At 39.8% G+C, this 19661-nt stretch overlaps 1 protein-coding gene across 1 annotated transcript in view; it reads right to left on the bottom strand.

Annotated features, from left to right (window-relative positions):
• LOC104274302 (neurexin-3-beta-like) overlaps positions 1–19661 on the bottom strand; it is a gene marked incomplete at both ends in the record, with an annotated part of 100728 nt that overhangs the window by 55922 nt on the left and 25145 nt on the right. The window contains 2 exons of the mRNA XM_009869896.1: positions 13545–13547; positions 14030–14337. Of these exons, the coding sequence (XP_009868198.1) occupies positions 13545–13547; positions 14030–14337 (311 nt within the window). The remainder of the gene's footprint in view (positions 1–13544; positions 13548–14029; positions 14338–19661) is intronic.

Raw genomic sequence — 19661 nt, 5'->3', positions numbered from 1 at the left:
GAGATTGCTTTCCACTGCCTGAATTAATTTAGACCTAGTTTGGACATTGCTTTGCTGTTGCCCACTGTCTACCTGTCTTTCCTTGACATAAAAAAAATAAGAAAAAACCCCAAACAACCTACTGTCTCTGTGCAAGAGATCGGCTTTCACCTGTTAAACAAAGACACACAAAGTACAGCCATGCAATGCAGGCGGGGAAGATTCTCTTTAACCAGTGTACATGATTTTTCATGTCAGAAGGGTCCATTGTTGAAGTTATAGTCTTGCTGAGATCATTTGACTATTCAACAACTTTTAAAAATATAACCAATTTAGGGGTGTCCTGATGCAATGACAACTAGATTAATTATATCCTGCTTCTGTATGTTTCTGCTTCTTGTTTCTTGGCCACATTAAAAGCATCTTTAGTTGTCATCCCACTACTACTGGCTTAGCTGTGCATTATTGAAAAATAATTAGGCGCTAACCCACAATTGCTGTGTATCTGCGATGAAAACCCCCTAATCCTGAGTTACAGTTTGTAAGGTGCTTCAGAAATCATTTTGTTAATGCCTGTTTGCATTACTATTAGCATGCACACACAGTGCACCAGTAGGTGTGCATGGTCTATCCCAGAGACTGAAGCGTGAGGTCAAAGGGATCTGAAATCCACCCATTTCCCTTGCTACATAACAAAGAACCACAGCTTTACACAACAAGATTTGGCCAATGGGATCACTTTAGACAACTCCCTCTGCCTGGGAGTCCCTCTACCTGGGAGTTGATGCCAAAGCCATCAGCTGAATTGCAAGCATCCCCAAATTACACACAAGCAGGAAAGCAAATTCTGCATCTAGAACCAGGAATGGCTGAACTCCTGCATACAGTCTGATACCAAGAAAGTCAATCAAATTAAAATTGGTTTCCTGATGCTGCCATGTGTGTTACAGCCCAAATTTCACTGCTCTGTGCAAATGAAGATCACACCAGATGCATTAAAATAGAGCAGAAATGGCACTTGGAACAACAAACACAGTCCAACTGCAGACACCATACCAGAGTTACAGGACAGTCCGTGTTTAACTTCTCCATATCTCTTGCAGAATATATGTACAACTTCCAGTAACAAGTGTTTATGAGCACACTCTTCAGTGAGGTGGATTTTCTGTTATAGCATTACTTGGTGTGGTGTTTTCAGAAAGAACAGCCGTTTTCACAAATACAGGCTCCTATTATTCTACAGTTTTTAGAATTGGCCACCAGATGTTCTTACATGAAGGTTTCCAGTAAAGAAATTTTGTCTTCTAAGAACAGTGAGTAAGGCCATTCACAGTCACCAATATGTTCAACAATTTAGAAAAAAAAATCATATTATGTTTTTACAGTCATTTTTTATCTGAACATTTCAGAAAAGTCTGAAAATTTTATTTTCCAGGCTCCATACCTTCATGCAAGTAAAACTGAAAAATTAATGATAAAAAACTATGAAGCAAAACAAGGTATTAATTCAGTTTTACTTTTGCAAAAGAAAACCAGCCCTCTCCTTTACAGAAAGTACTATTTTTTTTCTTCTAAAAAGTCTTCCTGGACAGTGAAAGGGAAGAAAAATTACAGGGGTCTGGACTTACTTATTTTTTTTTAAGTCTTTGCCTTCTATGGATGAATTTGCACAAGACTGCTGAATAATGCCCTGACTTGCAACATGACAAAGTTGTGATTCAGCTCTAATCTAAACCTCCATATAGTTCTACAGTAAAAGGTATCAGTCATTTAAATAAAATATAGTAATAAAAGGAGAGGATTTCTGGCTCCAAAAGATGTAATTAGTAAGTTTCTGATTTTTAAGTAAAGTACACAGGTGTCTTGTGTTAATAATTCACTATTTATCCCCATATCCTTAGTCTGAATTTATGGACCACTGCAGGTGGATAGCCTCCTGAGCTGAAAAGCTCAGATACCAAGGGAATACATGTGACAGGTACTGCAAATGCACCTTGCCAGATGGAGCTTAGCTGTACCCATGGATAATACCAATCACTTCTCTTGTCTTCTCCGTAATGTGCTATTGGAAGAAATGGGGTATGACACTGCCTAACCACTGTCACCTTTCACTGCTACCACAGAAGTTGCGTCTCAGCTTTAGAAGCACAAAAAAGTAAGGGAAGAAAGAAAAAAAAAGTAAAATCCCCAAATCCTTCTGACCTTCAGCTACTGCTGTCATTAAATCAGTTTTAAATAGAAAAAAAACAGTCAGTAAATTCAAAGTGACCGAACCTGACAGAAGCAGAGGGACAACGAGCCTGTGCCATTACCTCTCTCTGGCTTTAGAGGGATCCTTGGTGTTGTAAAATGTTATTTACATCCTCTGCCCTGTTCAATTTGCAGCTCTCCGGGAAGGTGATGACATTGCCTTCCTTTTACCCTGTTTCTCCCTTCACAGCAGATGCCCTGATGCCATTTAACTTTCTAATTCTCCAGCTGCCTTTGATGCCTTGTGTCCACCACTACAATAGTAAGCAAGAGAGCGTAAATCCTTGCCAAGAATTGCAGCAGAAGAGCTTCCCAAGTCCCACTAAGAAAATCTGGCCTTGTGGAAGCGAGAGGGCAATTCAGACTCGGAATCTGACACAGGGACCTAGCTGGAACTGTACAACAAGCCATCATAAGAAGAGCAAGGTGCAGACTACAGGTCTTCATCTCACTCCAATTGCTACAGAATTTCCAAAGGCCAAAGTGAGAATATGGCAGATCCTGGTCCTTGGCAATCCACAGCCAGGCTCTCGCCCTCCTTTCCAGTTCTTGCCAACTTCCTCCCTCCCTTCCCTCCTGGAATTCCATGGAGCAGAATCTAACACCATTCCCATGGCTTCAGTTAAGAAAGGACAAAACAAACAACTTGCAAGCACCAGGCATTAGCTGAGAGGCAGCCAGAGAGACACCAAGCCTTTTCACAGCAGATTCTAAGTGGTTCTGGCTTCTTGCCAGGGCAACAAATGCTACAGCCAAGCAAGCAGAAATTTCTCTGCTGTGCACGAGTCCATAAACAGAAGGACAACATGTAATCAGCCATCTGATTACAAGCCATCTTCAGGCAAGCAACAATATCTCACAATAAGTCAGATGTGTCGGGGAGAAGAAGTCCTCTACAGGGAAGGTTCCCACTGCAGTAGTTCTTCCTGAGGCATATACATGACAACCCTCCCCATTCCTTCCAGCTAGCTATCCTTTCCACCCTGGCACTCGTATTTATATCTAGCACCTGGAAATCCTACCTGATGGCAGATCCCCATCACCCACCCATAGCTCTGTTAGAGAGCAGGGCCAGCTGCACTCCTGGCTCTGAAGGAAGACTATAAGCTCTGTTTGACAGATCCTCCTCTGACACTGTTAAAGCTCAATGCCTTCAGGGACTCCAGAGGAGCCGGCTGTATGTTCTGATCTGCCTAGCATACTCGCATTTCTGAACTACATTCTCACAAATTGTTAAATTTCAAGATGAGACAAACAGGTGACAGCAGCAGTCACCTGAACAGCCATTGCTCACAAGCTTAAGAACAACTCTGGTTCATCACCCAAGTTTAAAGTGTGACAGAGTAAAAAGCAATGCATTAGGTCATGAGAAACAACTTAAGTAGTACATGTAAACTGAGAAACATATATGGGACTAATGTGAGTGGAGGAGCTGCGTGTATGAGATGTACAGAATCAGTTTTAGTTTGCTTTTCTATGAATATCTCTAGGTTATAGCAACGAAAAACCTGGGCACTAGAGACCCATATGCTAATGTAAGTGCTAATACAAAAACACAGCATTGCTCTAGCAGAGAACAACAGGATTATCTGCTGCCTAAATGTAATCAACTGGGAGCTAAGATAATTATGCTTAAGATTTGGACCCTAAACATATTTGCAAGTCCTGAGTCTACACTGTGAAGGAAGAGAACATTATGCCAATATACCCACAGCAAAGAGTAATAAAACAGAGAGCCCAGGAAATAATGATCTTACAGAAAAATGCTTCTATAGCATAGGTAACATTGGCCTCTTTCTAATTTTATCTAATTTATTTTTTGATGTCCACCACCATCTCAGCACAAGAGTATATTTAGGAAAATGAGTACTCATGCTTGTTAAAACAGCTAGAATACTGAAATAAGGAGAAAGACAACATGAGTCTTAATTCCAAACAAGGCTGTTCCTTTATTACAGGTACTCCTGCCTATATTACTCTTATCAAAGTGAAAACAAAATAAGGTGTGACCAGATATATTTAAGTCTTTCTTATTGTGATCTGGAGGAAATAAGACAATTGGAATCCATTCTTATCCATGACAGGTGTCCTATTTAAATCAAAGTTATACTCATTCAAAACATCCATTTCTGGTTTTACTACAGCACAGAGTAGATTTTCTGCTCTATGTTGTACATACTTGGAGGATCAAACTGGAACTACAGGGTCATAGTATCACTATGAAAGATCGAGGCCAAGGACCAGGCAGGAGTGAAAGGGAATACAACACCTGAGGAAATTACAGTGTTTTACCAGAGTAGTACCAGAACAGAGCCTGGAAACTTGGCTGTTAGACAGACCAAAGACCAGGGTACCCTTCTTTTACTACACAGGAAAAGTGAAGAACCATTTAGAACATTAGGGTTGTGATCAGCGGCACAGAGTCAAGTTGGAGGCCTGTGGCCAGCGGTGGTTCCCCAGGGATCAGTACTGGGTCCAGTTTTGTTCAGTATCTTCATCAACATCCTGGACGAGGGGATGGAATGCACCCTCAGCAAGTTCACTGATGATATGAAACTGGCAGGGATGGCTGACACACCAGAAGGTGGTGCTGCCATCCAATGGGATCTGGGCAGGCTGGAGAGCTGGGCAAAGGGGAACCTCATGAAGTTCAGTAAGGACAAGCATAGAGTCCTGGGGAGGAATAACAGCAGGCATCAATACAGATTAGGGGACATCCTGCTGGAAAGCAGCCCCATGGAGAAAGACCTTGGAGGCCCGGTGGACAGTAAGTTGTCCGTGGGACAGCAATGTGCCCCTGTGGCCAGGAGGGCCAATGGGATCCTGGGGGTGCATTAAGAAAATTGTGTCCAGCAGGTCTAGGGAGATTCTCCTCCCCCTCTACTCTGCCCTGGGGAGACCACACCTGGAATACTGTGTCCAGTTTTGGGCTTCCCAGTTCAAGAAAGACAGGGACCTACTGGAGAGAGTCCAACAGAGAGCTACGAGGATGATTAAGGGACTTGAACACCTCTCCTATGAAGAGGGACTGAGAGAAGTGGGGCAGTTTAGCCTTGAAAGGAGACGGCTGAGAGAAGATCTTATTAACATACAGAAATATCTGAGAAGCAGGTATCAAGAGGAAGGGGACAATCTTTTTTTCAGTGGTGCCCAGCAATAGAACAAGAAACAAGAGGTTTAGGTTAGAACATAGGAAGTTCTACCTCAGCATGAGAAACTTCTTTACTGTGAGGGTGACAGAGCCCTGGCACAGGCTGCCCAGAGAGGTTGTGGAGTCTCCTTCTCTGGAGACATTCAAAACCTGCCTGGACGCGTTCCTGTGTGGCTGCCCTAGGAGATCCTGCTCTGGCAAGGGGTTTGGACTAGATGATCTCTAGAGGTCCCTTCCAACCCCTAAGATTCTATGATTCTGTGATTTAGGGAGGAGGTTTGTTGACAGCTGCTGAGTGAATTGAATAGGGCTTGGAAAACAGTAGCTCCTACTTCAGGACCTATATTCAGCTTGCTATAGCCTCTTAGTTTTCTAGCCAAAATGCCGCAGTCCCCAAAGCAGCCCAGCAGCTCAATTCCTTTTGCAAAATGTCTATGTTCCACTTGCTGTGGCCTGCCCCATTCATCTTCTTGCCATCAAATCTGCTCTCACCTCGCGCTTCCTGCTGTGTCAGTACATTAAGTTCTTCTAACAGGAGGAAAATATATTAAAGGAATAATAATAACACTGATAGCGATAGTCTAAGAAATACATATTTCTTTCTCTATATTTCCCCTCATTCGATTAGTCTCCCAGCAAGAGTAGCATTAATCACTGGGGCAACGATAAAAGATAAAGATCAATTTGAATTTTTCTATGTGCTATGTGTATGTGTGTGCTCAGGCAGCAGGGAGGGAGGCAGCAGGATAATCTGTCACTTTGTATATTTATGCTGCTGGAGTCCGTCAGGACTGGTTCTCCATTGTTACCACAGATTAAAATCATTCATGTCCTTATACTTTCATTGGAAGTCACCTTTCAGGAAAAAAAAAAAAAAGACATTATGACCAAGTTAAATTCAAGCTGTTTGTGCGTATCTCTCTGCATGGCTTGGGCATTGAGGCTATTGCTTGAACGTCAGAAAAACACAACATATAGTAGTTTTGCGCCTTACCCTCACCTGATTCTTTTTTATATAAAGGATAAAACTGTTACTGGTAAAGAGCTCTTGCAAGTGAGAGGAAGAGTGATTTTTAGATGATCTTAGTACAAGCGTGTCAGAGTCCAGCTCCACCTGACTTTGAACTGCTGTGGAAGAAGTCATGGGTCTTCAGATCTCACTGCTAGCAGTTCTATGAACTGAGTTCCTGCTGCCTTGGAAGAAAAAAAGAAAAAAAAAAAAACAAGCAGTTATCTATGACTTTTGTGGAAGCTGTTAAGGCTGGAAGTAGATACAATACTAAGCCAAATGGGTATGAGTTTCTCTCTTCCTCAAACTATCTCAAATAGAGTTGCTAGAATCACCATCTTACCACCTCTAGCCATGCCATCTCTATCTTTAAATCTTGCTGTTTCCTTCCTATATCTCTATGAGATAGATGTATCTTGTCCTCTAGTTCTTGTTTCTAATCTGCACTTCAGTATTCATCCTTTCTCTTCTCATTTCCATACATTTAGTCCTGAGAGTACTGCCAACCTTTCTTACTCTCTGGTTCACATCTCCTAATAAACTACTGGGATTCCCTGGAAGTGTCCTTATCCCCAAATTGATTGCCTTAGCACACCTAATCTAGACAGAGCAAAATGGGCAACACAATACCAGTAGAAAACTCTAAAAGCAATTATTAGGGGAGATGGTCCCTTCATGAGTCATTGTAATGGTGAAAAGCCAACAGACCAAAATTTTATTCAAAGACACATTATAAGAAAGAAGAAGGGAGGCATTCATGCCCTGTGCAATACCAAGAGAACTGAAATCCAATTCTTTACCCCTTTGGCTTTTCTGTTGAAATTTTGTGGAAACAAATTCTTATATTTCAGAATATAATACAAGTCATTTTGCAATGAAAATGAACAGCACCCCGCCTACTCATCTAAGGGACGAGAGAAAGGATTGGTGGTTGTATAGTCTGTCTTGCTGATCTCTACTTTTAAGAGCTGTACTGTGACAGACATATCTTGCAAATCAGTGACAACTCATCCCACAGATGACAAGAAACTAGCAGAAATCCTTCTGTTTCTGATAGTTAACACCACCATCATTTTACAGAAAAACCGAAGGCACTAATTAGATGGTTTTAGAAAGCAGATCTGTCACAACAGTATGGATATGTTTCTGATTTCTGCACATTCATTCAAATATGAGCTAGGAAAGGTAAATTGTACATTCCCACCTCTCAGCCAGTCTTGTAAAAAAAAAAAGCAAACAAATAAAAATGGAACTATATGATCTGGAATTTTGGCAATGTCTGCAGCTTCTAGGCATTTCCTTGAAGTATATAAATAGCAAGCAGAGTAGATATGCTATAACAAAACGTGAGCCAATCCTCCAACTATATTTCAGCTATAACTATTGATTCTACTCCATTTATTTCTAAGCAGTTGCTTTTGCAGTGTTGAATCTCTTCATCATATATTGTCACTGCACAACCACCTCAGACCAACACACTTGTCCTATTCTTTCATTTGTCGTGTGATCAAAGTGCATGCTTAACTACAGCAGCTTTAGTTCCTGAGTACTTTTTAAATCAGATTTTGAAAATAATCTTCCACATAACTTTCAAGAAACCTTTTTTGCAGGGCAAATAACATGTCTAAATACACAAAAGGATACTGTGCCCTTAAAAGAACAAGCACATACTGATGTCATGAAGGGAACTTAATGGCAGCCTTCAGGCCAGTCTGTCTGAAGAAGTTGGTAACAGTTTACTAGAGCTATCATTACAGCTTCTTACCCTTTTATTAGAGAAGAGAGCATGCTTTTGGTCACCTAAAATCAAGTAAATATAAAACCTTGATCAAGAAAAAAAAAATTAATCATAGAAAACCTTATGCAGTGCTGAAATCCTAGAAAAGTGCTAGACGAGACCCCCTTCATATACTAGGTCAAATCTTAACTTCTAAAATTCAGAGTAGAACACTCGGTACATGTGTCAGAAACACCAGCTGAGATTTTGCCTCAAGTCACAAATTATTGTTCAGATCTACAGATTATAGGCAATGTAAACTCAACCCTGGTAGAACTGAATAAGCTAACTCAGGCCTTCTGTAAACTATGAGACTGAAGAGATAAAAAGACAACGTGGGTCCCAGCAGAACAGACAGAGTGGCTGAAGTGACTACTTGACAACGCTACTGTAGGAAAAACAGGTTATCTAAACAATGAGTGTAAACTGTATTTTGAGAGATCATACCATATGTCAACTTGTGGCACCAAGTTTGCCACACACATTCAATCAAATACCTCCCCTGGAGTCATGAAAGAGTAGTCTCCATTTGGAGCTGACAATGGTTACTAAGTTAGATGTTTGAATATCATTGGTGACAATAACAAATGATAGCATACACCAGCATATGCATGAGCTGTTTTACAAATACAATGTTCTTTATTACTGTAATTGTGCTTAGCAGAAATACAAGGCTGATCTTATTTCCATCATCAGTACTTGTCAGCACTTTGCAGCGTAGGCTGAAAAAATAATATTGCAATAAAATCACATTCTCTTTTTGGATGGATATTGAACTCCTGGTTCACTATGGCACTTCTAGAAGTGCAGCACACCTGTCTTCCGCAGTAAATGAATGAAATAATCAAAATATAGGACTGTATTTTAGATTATTATATGAGCTTTATAGGTAATCTGAGTATCCTGAACACTACCATCAATAAATATAATTTAAACACACCACTCCCCCACCTAATACTCAGTTAAACTTGGAGAATATTTTTATCCTTTTCCCATACAGAACATTGTCATACCATATACATGTCTCTGGCTAGGTAGCTACTACAGTACACATCAAAGATTCTGTATTTCAGCATGCATTAAATCTATTACTACATATTTGTGAAGTTTTTAGAGGTCATTTGGTTATTGAATTAGTCACTCTGTAACCTACATGAACAGTAGTTTGCATGAAAAATTTCTTTCCCATATTTGGATTCTTTCTTCCAAACCCTGCTTTCTTTCTCTGCCCAAACCACATTACTATTTAGTCATCACAGAAGAGATGTGACTGTGAATAAGTAAATGCCATATTGTGAATTTCAATGCAGCAAAGAAACTTTACTGTCCCACTCAACAGGACTGTAGTGCAGGAGAATGGATTCCACTCTGAAAGATGATTCAGGTTGAGTGCTTTGGTCTCTTGAGGAAAAAATAGTTGAGAAAGAAGGAGAGAAGAAGGGATGAGAGCCAGAGCGCATAATTCTCAGCAGTACCAACAGGCCAACGAAGTCAGTCTTTAAAGCACAGACTCATCAAAATCTCTTTTTTCATTAGAGCTTTGCAGTCTTGGGATGAAAATGTCACAAGTGACTTATAAGAAGCAAAAACTAAATTAAAGGCCAATTTCTTTCCCCCCAAAATTATTATCTATGAGTGTAAAAGAAAGTACCTAGGCAAGACCAAGGGTGAGATAATTTTATTTGTCTTAGCTGACAGTGAAAGTCTAATTAGACTGACAAATCTTCTGTGCTATTTTCCTTTGTGATATACACTGTAAGAAAGGATTTAGCCTGGAGCTGCACGTTATGGAAAGACATTAATCAAGATTATTGGACCCTCAACAGAAAACACAGTTAAAGGCTGGAAAGTCTAATGGTTAAAATAAAAGGTTGAGAAGCTTATTCTGAGCCATGCCAATGGGCTGGACTCTCTGTTTGGATAATAGGCAGATGCCCTCTTGCATTCTTTAGAGAGAACATTCTGTGTATTACATATATACTATCATTCTATGGCTCTAAGATCATAGCTGAAAACACCCAGAAGTAATTTATTCCTGTCACCTCCAAGCTACAGTTTGACAAGTGACGTTATCCTCATTTCAAGAAGCTGAGGCATGCACTGGATATGTAACACAGCACACCGTTTCTGGTTCTTCACAGAGAGCACAGCCAGAAGTCCATCTGTCCTCCCAGAAGGGTTCTGGCCTCTTTTTCACAGAAAAACTGTCTGTGATTTTGGTCTTGGGACCCTAGCCATCCATGTCCTAGGGCAGACATATTAGTGGCCTGCCCTAGGCCCTCCAGAAGCTTGTCTGGAGCAATTCTCCTTAGGGACCCAAGCACCAGCTGGAACCTTATCTTGGATTCGCCGAAGTGAACATGTTTTGAAGGGAATACTCGAGTATTACCATCATGCGTTTCTAGACTAGCTTTACTTAAAAATTAACTTCAAAGATATCTTTACCCAAATCATTTGAAAATTGAATGACCCAGCTGTGAACCAGACAGAACGTGCCACATGAAAGCATATGGTGAATCTCCTAAAAAAGCTCTGAGTCGCGACTCACTAAATGCTGAGCTGACAAGGAAGCAGAAGCCAAGAGAACGAGTGCCACTTTAACTCGTTTTCACAGAAGTCTCCCAAACCCAGAAATCCCGGAAGTACTTTGCCAATAACTGAAGCCATGCTTTAAATCAGGAAATAGGGACATGTGGGATTCTGGGACCTTTAACAGTTGCTAATGAAGTAACCCTGTGAAAAAAGAAGCCTTGCAAGAACACAGCATGACACAGTCCAGTGACACTTGTCTAACAACAGCCTGCACAGCATGCTACTGTACCACATGCAAAGGCTAAAGGCTGGGCTTGGAGGCCTTTTTGAGGCCTTTGAGGGTAACATGGCAAAGCAGAAATCCCCGATACGATATTGTTATCACAGGAGAGTCTGGTTTGTCAGGGCCCTGAGACTGGTAGCAGGAATTGAGTACAACACATGTCACTTCTGAACAGACTGTACCTAAATCCAGAATAAAACCACATGTGAGAAAGTCAAATTAGCATTTCTTGTCAGGGGCAGGAGAGCACAAGAACCATTTGCAACTCATTGAAACAAACACAAATTGCAACTTCTTTTTCTCCCTTATTGCAGTTAACAGCCCAAGTTCAGCTCTTGTTATCTTCCTTCAAGGCCTCTCTGAAGGACATCTGAATCACAGAAACGTTCCTATCAGCACAGCATACACTCATACATCTCAACTGCTTCTCACTCAAATCCTGTCTGTCCTCCACGGCCTTGAAAAAAATGTTATTATAAACTTTAAAACAAAATAAAGCTATAAACATTTTAAGTGTTAATATCATTGCCACAAGGTATTTCCAGTAATATTTTTTTCTCAATTCCCTTTGTCTTGGTTGTTTGTCCAAGACTAGAGCCCATGTATGGGATCTTCGAAAACTGAAAAGCATGTGACCAGTCTGTGCATAACCTGTGTATTTTTTAAAGAACTTCATTTTCCCAGCCATTTTAGTCTGCTCTAAAACACTTCCGGCTGTACTCAGGCCACCTAACTGAAGGCGGCATCTTGTTGTATATTACAAATAGAAGAGATCTTTGCAGTTATCATGCTCTTCTCTACTTTAACAAGTGATGTGAAAATCTAAATCCTACAGAAATTCCTCTGGATTTTGTATCACTTTAGGATCACAGACTTTGTATTCTGCACAAGTCTACATGTGTTTCAAAAAGGAAATGTTTCAACTAGTTACATATGAAAATGAGTCATACCCATACCACAGATACTTATAACACAGTAATAATAATTATTATTTATCCCAGTTCTTGTTGTTTTGCATTAGATATTTTACTTGTACTTGAACCATGCTTGGTATTTCTAAAATGGGCCAGAATCTTTCTGTGTTAAGTAGTGTACACATACAGAATAAAAGGTACATTTTGCACCCAAGGAGTCTGCAATCTAAGCATAAAACAAGATGCTACATATGGATACATAAAAATGGATAATTAAAAAAAAAGGTGACAAGATTGAGCAGCTTAACAAACTACTGCCTTAGACCATCAGCAGCCTAACTTCTGACAACTTTTTGGCACGCATCATGATGAAAGGAAGGTTTCTGTGAGATTGGAAAAATCATGCTAATCAGAATAGGAAGAGGCTAAACTGTGACTGGCCTTGAAAGTAAAGGATTTATTTTTTTTTTCTGAGCAGAAAGAAGGACAGAAAGCTAGAGGAAGTTAATAGCTAACTGTATCTGTACCACTCATAGCCTCAGGTAGCTATATTTTATGTTCCCCAAAGAACAAACTTGTTCTATTAGATTTTTCCACCACTTAGTTCTAAAATTGTAAGCAAGCTTGACAATGGTGATGTCGAACACAAGCAAGATAAAATAACCATTAGATATCTGAAATCACAGCTAAAGATACTGCCCAAACAGAAAAAGACAATTTCTTCTCACTTTCACCACACAAATAACGCATCTTAAGCTGACAGAATCAAATTCTACCAAGAGCAAGGACGAAAGGCAAGCCATCTGTGCTGCGACAGCAATAAAGTGGCCTGATATTGAAATGCAGAAAGTTGTAATAGAGGTACATATTGACCTTTATCTTTCTTTCAGTGGGTAGCATGAAGTGTCAAAGAGTTATTGCTTTAATATTAGCTGAGATGAGGCCATTTGTTGTGGTGCATGTGTATCCAGGAAATCGCTGCTCTAACCATGTTTTTAGAAGCACTTTGACACTTTATTAAATCTTTTTGATGCTCTTTCAGCCCACAGTGGTCTCTGCAGGCTGTGTGAACTGCCACGTAGGCTAGCAAGGAAGCTCTCTGGAAGAGTTCCTCTTCAAGTAAGTCAAGGTCATTTCCAGTTTGTCCCAGCCCATGAAGGTCCACTGTTACTGTCTGTTACATTTCTATAGCTAAATATCATTCTGCTGCCTTTATAAATTGCAGAAAATCCCCAATAAACTAACAAGAACAGGATCAGGATCACAGATTTCATTCTGCAGATGTAATCGTACAAATATTTTCTCTAAAGTTAGAGCTGCCCACTGAGGAAAAGGAATTGTAATTCTTCCAAAGTTTATGACAAAGTGACCAAACGTGGGGTAATTTACCCCCATTTTGCTAACATTTTATTATAGAGCACTATTTCTAGTCAGAACCATATTCTGACTTCCACACAAGAGGTTCCAAAACCATTGCATTTTTAGGACTGAAAACACTGCTTTGGTACAATTAACTCCCAACATCAGCAAATCATGATTTTTTTTTTTGTAGGAATGATTTTCACCAAAGACTTTGGAACTGCTCTGTGCTGGAATATCTACATTTTGCAAGAAACTGATCTTGATAGCACTACTTTAAAATTTTCTACAGGCTACATACCAAGGCTGTAAAAGCAAAATGAAAAATAGCTCTACCTGGAAGTAATGCTCCATTGCTTTTCTCCCCATTATGAACTTCACTATTGCAACAGTACATGCTGTCATAATAATAAATAACCATACACCCACCCCACATTAAGTTTTGCAACTCTCTTAGGAACACATCTCACCACATACAGAACTGCAGAAACATAGCTAGAATCACGTTCTTGTTCACATTGAGGAAATCCTACTTATGTAAATAGGGTTGTACTAGAACAAGAGCAAAATCAGTCCCCATTATCACATACATGTGCCATAAAAATTCATTTAGCTCCTTGTTTATCAGCACAGGAGGACAACATTTTGTGGTGATTGACCCTATCAATATTATTAAAATAGTTACATGGGGCATGACTCAGAGAACTTCCAAGTGAGCAGCAAAACAGAAGACTAATTAAGAATCCAAGGAAATGCAGAAGATTAATTGACTCACCTGGATGCTGGGTGGTGAACGATTTTTTCGAGTTGTAGTGGTGGCCATCGTAGTTGTGGTTTCCATGACTGTAGTAGACATTTCTGGTGGCACGGAGGTTGTGGGTGTTGTTCCCAAGATGGAAGGGACTTCCCCAACAAGTCGGACACTTCCATTGATTTTAATGTTGGGGTTGTTCTCTGCTGCCATGTTCAGGACTTTCAAGCCATTGTAATAGAGACCGGAGAGTTGGCCTTGGAAGAGACGCCCTCTGTCTTTCCCTCCTATGGCTATTTGCGCCTGGGTGTTGAAGATCGTTAACTGTCGTCCTAGTGAAGGGGGGTGAATAACATTATTGCCAGACATTTCCTTCACTTTGCATCTTACACTGAATCCTGGCTAGAAGCGACAGACAACAACAAAGAAGTAGATTCATTCTTGGTAGCGTTTATGATAACTGTAGAAATACAGTATGGAAATGTACCACCTAAAGCTCATTGATAAGGAAGATTAACGTGAAAGCAAGAACAGTTAAAACTGAATTTCAAATTTCAGCATCCACTCACATATCAAAACTCTGGAGGATCTTTGACTCAGTCCGAAATTTGAACCCACCCTTTCAGAGTTGGACCCATTTTGAACTACAATTAAGGCTTCAATATGTGGCCATTTTTACACTATCAATTCAGACTGCAGTACCTGTCAAGCTGTAGTCCATAAATAAGCCTTCTATTTTGACTGGTCAAAGGACAGGGTTAGGTCATAAAGCCACTTTTAATAATATAAAGGCAATACAGAAATTGATGGTGATATAACAATTGTGTAAGAATCTGAAGACAGGATCAGTTGTGATCTTCCCCCTGTAAATTTTTTCTTGTGAAGGCTCACAAATCTAAACCCAAGAAACAAATACCAAATGCAAATATTTGTGATGTCTCTGAAAGAGCAAAGTTTTTGAAATAGGAAGGATAACATAGCACTTCAGATGGTTAAGCCCCAGAATGCCTTATATGTGACTCTCCCTCTTACAGGCACTGAAATTCAAATGTAGGCAGGTTAAGTGGTTTACTCAAGGTCATGCCTTGAGTCTTAGGAGTGGTCTAATATCATATGCAATGAAAAATACATTTATTAAAAATAATACTAGTAACACTTATCAATTCATCTAGTCTTTCAGGACACTTAAGTCACGTTCAGCCTGGACTGCTCCATCAACACTGCTTATGTCCCAGGCTGCAATAGGTTGACTGTTAAGAAATAAGTTGCTTCATACAGTGCAAAGGCAGTGCCTATAATTTCACTGCTCCTCGGAAGATTAGAGCCATGCCACCTGGAATTTCTTGAATTAACAGACAGGAAGACTGGGCAGAGCTCAGAAGGGTTATCAATGCAGCATCAAGTCAGTCATCATTCAAGTATCTACTGTGTTTTCCCACTTTTATGAAGTGGACAACACATGTCCCCATCCCATTCCCACTCCCCAGTTCCCACTCCCCACTTCCTCTCTAGACAACCCTGATAAGAGGTGCAAAATGCCACCATGTAGCAAAGCACAGCCTATAACCCAATGCTCACTCCTTCACAGTCAGTGGTTAGAGTAGATCAAAATTCGAGGGGGAGCTCACCAATTTTGGTGGTCGTCGTGACGGGTCTTGAAGTCAAGTGGTGATGCGGTGTTGCATCATCTTATGGTGACAGGATGGACCATGGGGAAGAGAGCGGGGACAAGAGAAGAAATGTATCTGAAAGGAGTTCCTGTCCCCAAAGAGGGCCCTAGCTACCTATGCAAAAGTGTATGGAGAGGTGTAACATACGGACATGTGGAGGTTGGCTGCACATCCCCTGTGCTCTTCACCCACAGATTTGTAAATGAAACACTAGGACTTGATCAGGGTGGAGTAACTGCATTGATGAAGAAATGAGAAATAAAAATGGAGGGTATCCTTCCCCTGGAAAGTGTTGAAACACCAGATGCAATTTTCTGCATCTCAGGAGGTTTTAAACTTACCAGAGGCAATATATGTCTATTAAAACATCAACAAACATGCACTGAAGCCACAAATCCTCAGCGTGTAAAAAGAGAGCCTTTCCTCTTGACAGTGAGGAAAATAAGATCCAATAACAATACCTGTCAAAATATTCAGCCCTCTCAGCCTAGCTCCTGTCTGAGCTAGAAGAAATGGCACTGTGCACTGCAGAAGTCCAAACTCTTGTAATATACCATGTCCTTAGAATTTGCTTTTATTCTCTGTCCTGTTGTGCTTTGGATTTTTTTAATGGATATGCTGTCAGTTCTTTACCACTCCATTTCCCCTTCTCCTCACATGTTCCTCTAGCACTATATGTCTTTCTGTACTATCTCTGTCCTTAGGCACTCAGACACTTCACTTGCTACTGTTCCTTCCTTCCTTCCCACCTCATCACAGAGTTTCAAAAGATACAGGTGAGGTGAGTAAAGAACAGGGAGTAATTTCACTTGAGAGTTAGCCCTGAAAGTGGAGGTAAAGTACTGACCACTCAAAGGCTGAAAAAAGTATCACATCTCCATTTCTGGGCTTTCATCTGCATCTCCTAACAATGAAAGAAAGTGTACTCCAAGGAGGTGGCCCCACTCCAATAAAAAAGGAATTTTGTGTGTTTTGGGGACTTCCTTGTTTGTCAAGTGGTCTTTCAGTCTAGGATTCATGCACGACACCATATGGTTAATGCTAGAGATAGCACTGGTACTAGAACTGCGTTTGCTAAAAGAACAATCATTTGCTGGAGTCACCTACACTCTGTCATCCCACAGTCTTCACTCTACAATGGTGTGCACGTGCGTGAATAAAGACAATAGGAAAATGCTTATGGAACGACAGAAAACTGTTGAGAGACTATACACTTAATCGTGCCACCATAGGTCTCTTCTAATCATTCTTCTGATATATAGTTCTGAAACTCTTAAGTAAAATTTATTTGGCCACCGAATTTAACTGAGAAACTGTTTAGAAATAGGAAATTCTACTAGATGCGTAAGGGTTGCAAACTTAACAGTCCTTCTTCCTACTTGAATTCCAGTGTCATACTGGAGAAAAATTATGAGCCTATTTAAAGTTTCTGAGGTGTTTTGTAAATATTCTGAATAGTTCATGCTCTTGTTTCTTTGTTTGCTCTCTCATTGACTTCTTCATTTGGAAATCTGAATACCAATTAAAAATATCACAGAGAAATCTTAGTGAAGTGTAACTTTTCTGTAACGCTAGGAGAGATTTTGGGCCTGATATTGCAACTCTTAATGCACACCAATGCTCCTTGCTTCAAAATTAGTCAACAAGACTTCACATGTAAGCAAGAGAGATTTGAGGAATTAAGGACTTCCAGGATCAGTCCTTTTGATGAGATGTTTCTGTTCTCTGTTAGCTCACCTCTGTTAGCTCTGTTAGCTGCAGAATACGTAACATTTATGCCTTAGAAGACACCATGTATTCAACTAAGGAAATTTGCTAGTTTTATGACTACTTAAGTTGAACAATTTGGTACTAATTTTTTTACTCACATAAACTCAGTAAAGTTAATAGTATTTAATGTTTTGCTTCTTGCTCATATAATTCAAGATCGTGAACCGATTTATAAAATTTAAAAAACCCCAAAATGCAGTAATGATGTCACTTCAGAAAAACATTGTGCTGTATTTGTTTTCCAAGAATGAACTATTTCATTATCACAGAGATTGTAACAGTGGTACCAAAGTAAGACCAAATCTATAGCATTCAATAAATGTCAACTGAAAAGTGTTTCATCTTACCTCACTCAAGCCAAGAACTCATACAGGCAAGACAGCTGTTGTGTATGCTGTCTCTATCTATTCCTCCATCAGTTCATCTTGCTCCATTTTGATAACAAGCTACCCTTTCACTCATCGTCTTTATCTTTATAAAGTCTTCTGACAGAAGGTTTCCATGTTACATTAATTGTTGGATGGATGACCACATAGATGAGCAGGTTGGTGAATAGCTAGGTAAATTATCCATTCATTATTTCTTGAGTGGTACCTAAGTTGCTGAAAATGTCTACCAACTTTGAAATGAAGGAACAGGTGTTGTACTGCACCATGCCATTCCCTAACACAAAGGGTGAAGTCTGAATTTCCTTTCACGTTAGTAAAAAATGGCTCTACCCTTCTACCCACCTAGTGCTTTAAGAGTGTCTGAACACTCAAAAATTGTCTATTTTAGACCCTACTGCATGTGTGATTGTCTTTTAACAGAGCATCATATCCACAAAAGGTAGACTTCGGTTCAAAACTTCAGAATGGCTTGCAAATGAAAGTGCTTTGGCATGCTTATAAGCTCAAACTTGGAGAAGCGGCGACATAAAATTAAAGATTTGGTGGAAAATCAAAACGGGAAAAAAATAAAACAGAAAAACAACCCCAAACAAAACCACAAAACAAAGGTGGGTTTCTCAAGCACATGAATTGCATCAAGGAACTAGACATGCATCTGTTTTGACAAAATTGAGGCAATCATTGTCTTTAGTGTTAAAGGGACTTTAGCAATTCAAACTTACCAAAATTATCCTCTTTTTAGTGTTAAGATTTATTTATTTATTTTAGTTTGATCCTGTACATTAACAGGGAAACCCACTGAGACTCAATAAGCATTTTCTTTACCCTAAAATTTCTTTATGATATAGCTGAATTAACTGTTCCCTGGTGATCAAAATATATTTCTGTTTTAGTTACACAAATGTTTTTGTCTAATTTTCACAAGTACTTTAGCCTTAGTTACAAACATTACAGCCTCACAGGCCAAACCTGAAAAGCGGGCAACACTGCCAGCTCTCATTGAAGTTGATGGGAACTGAGTGCGCACAGCACTTTGCAGGATCAGACCCTTTGCATAAAGATACTTTTCCTGTAGTTAGCCACATTCTTTCTGACCCTAACTTAATTCATACTGGCTAAATCAATTTGTTAATTCAGCTGAAGAAAGAAACAGAAGATAAATTATATTTTTCCAATACTACAAAACATTCATTTTCTCTCTTGGAAAAATTCGTTAACAACCATAGTCTAAATCAGCACAGAAAATGCAAGATTTGAGCTCAAAGGTCACCCCCTTTTATCAGCAGTAATTTCTTAAAAGGAAACAAGAGAAGATCGTGTTCTGCTTCGTCTAGACTTCAAGGTGAGGAGTCACAGTGATTTTTTTTTTTTTTTTTAAATTCTACATTTAGTATGGAGGGAGAAGATCTTCCTGACTTAAGCTTCAGTGTATTACCAAGAGCCCAATCAAAACCCTGCTGAAATCAGTAAGATTTATTCTGTTACCTTCACCAGGCTTTGGAATGGTCTCTACATCCAAGCTATTTTTTTATCCCTCCAAACTGCTGATTAGAAAAATTAGCCTTCTGACACAAGTCCCATTTCAACAGGTCATGGAGTGTATGCAGAGCTCTCACTCAAGACAGCTGGACTTACATATGTTAAGAAGTCTTTTCCTGAACAGAGGCAAATTATGCCAGGCAAATCCCACAAAATTAAGTATCCTTGTCTGAGATTAAGTTAGGCAAGAATTTGACCCATAATTTAGACAAGTCAGTCAAATTGTACTCCAGACATAGTATAAAAGTGACAGAACAATCATCCTTCTCTGTCTCCCTCACTGCAGTT

This window comes from Apaloderma vittatum, unplaced genomic scaffold (genome assembly GCF_000703405.1).
Source record: "Apaloderma vittatum isolate BGI_N311 unplaced genomic scaffold, ASM70340v1 scaffold1185, whole genome shotgun sequence".
In the NCBI taxonomy this organism is placed as follows: Eukaryota; Metazoa; Chordata; class Aves; order Trogoniformes; family Trogonidae; genus Apaloderma; species Apaloderma vittatum.
The sequence above is the reverse complement of the archived record's forward strand: the minus strand, read 5'-3'. Positions and strand labels throughout refer to the sequence as shown.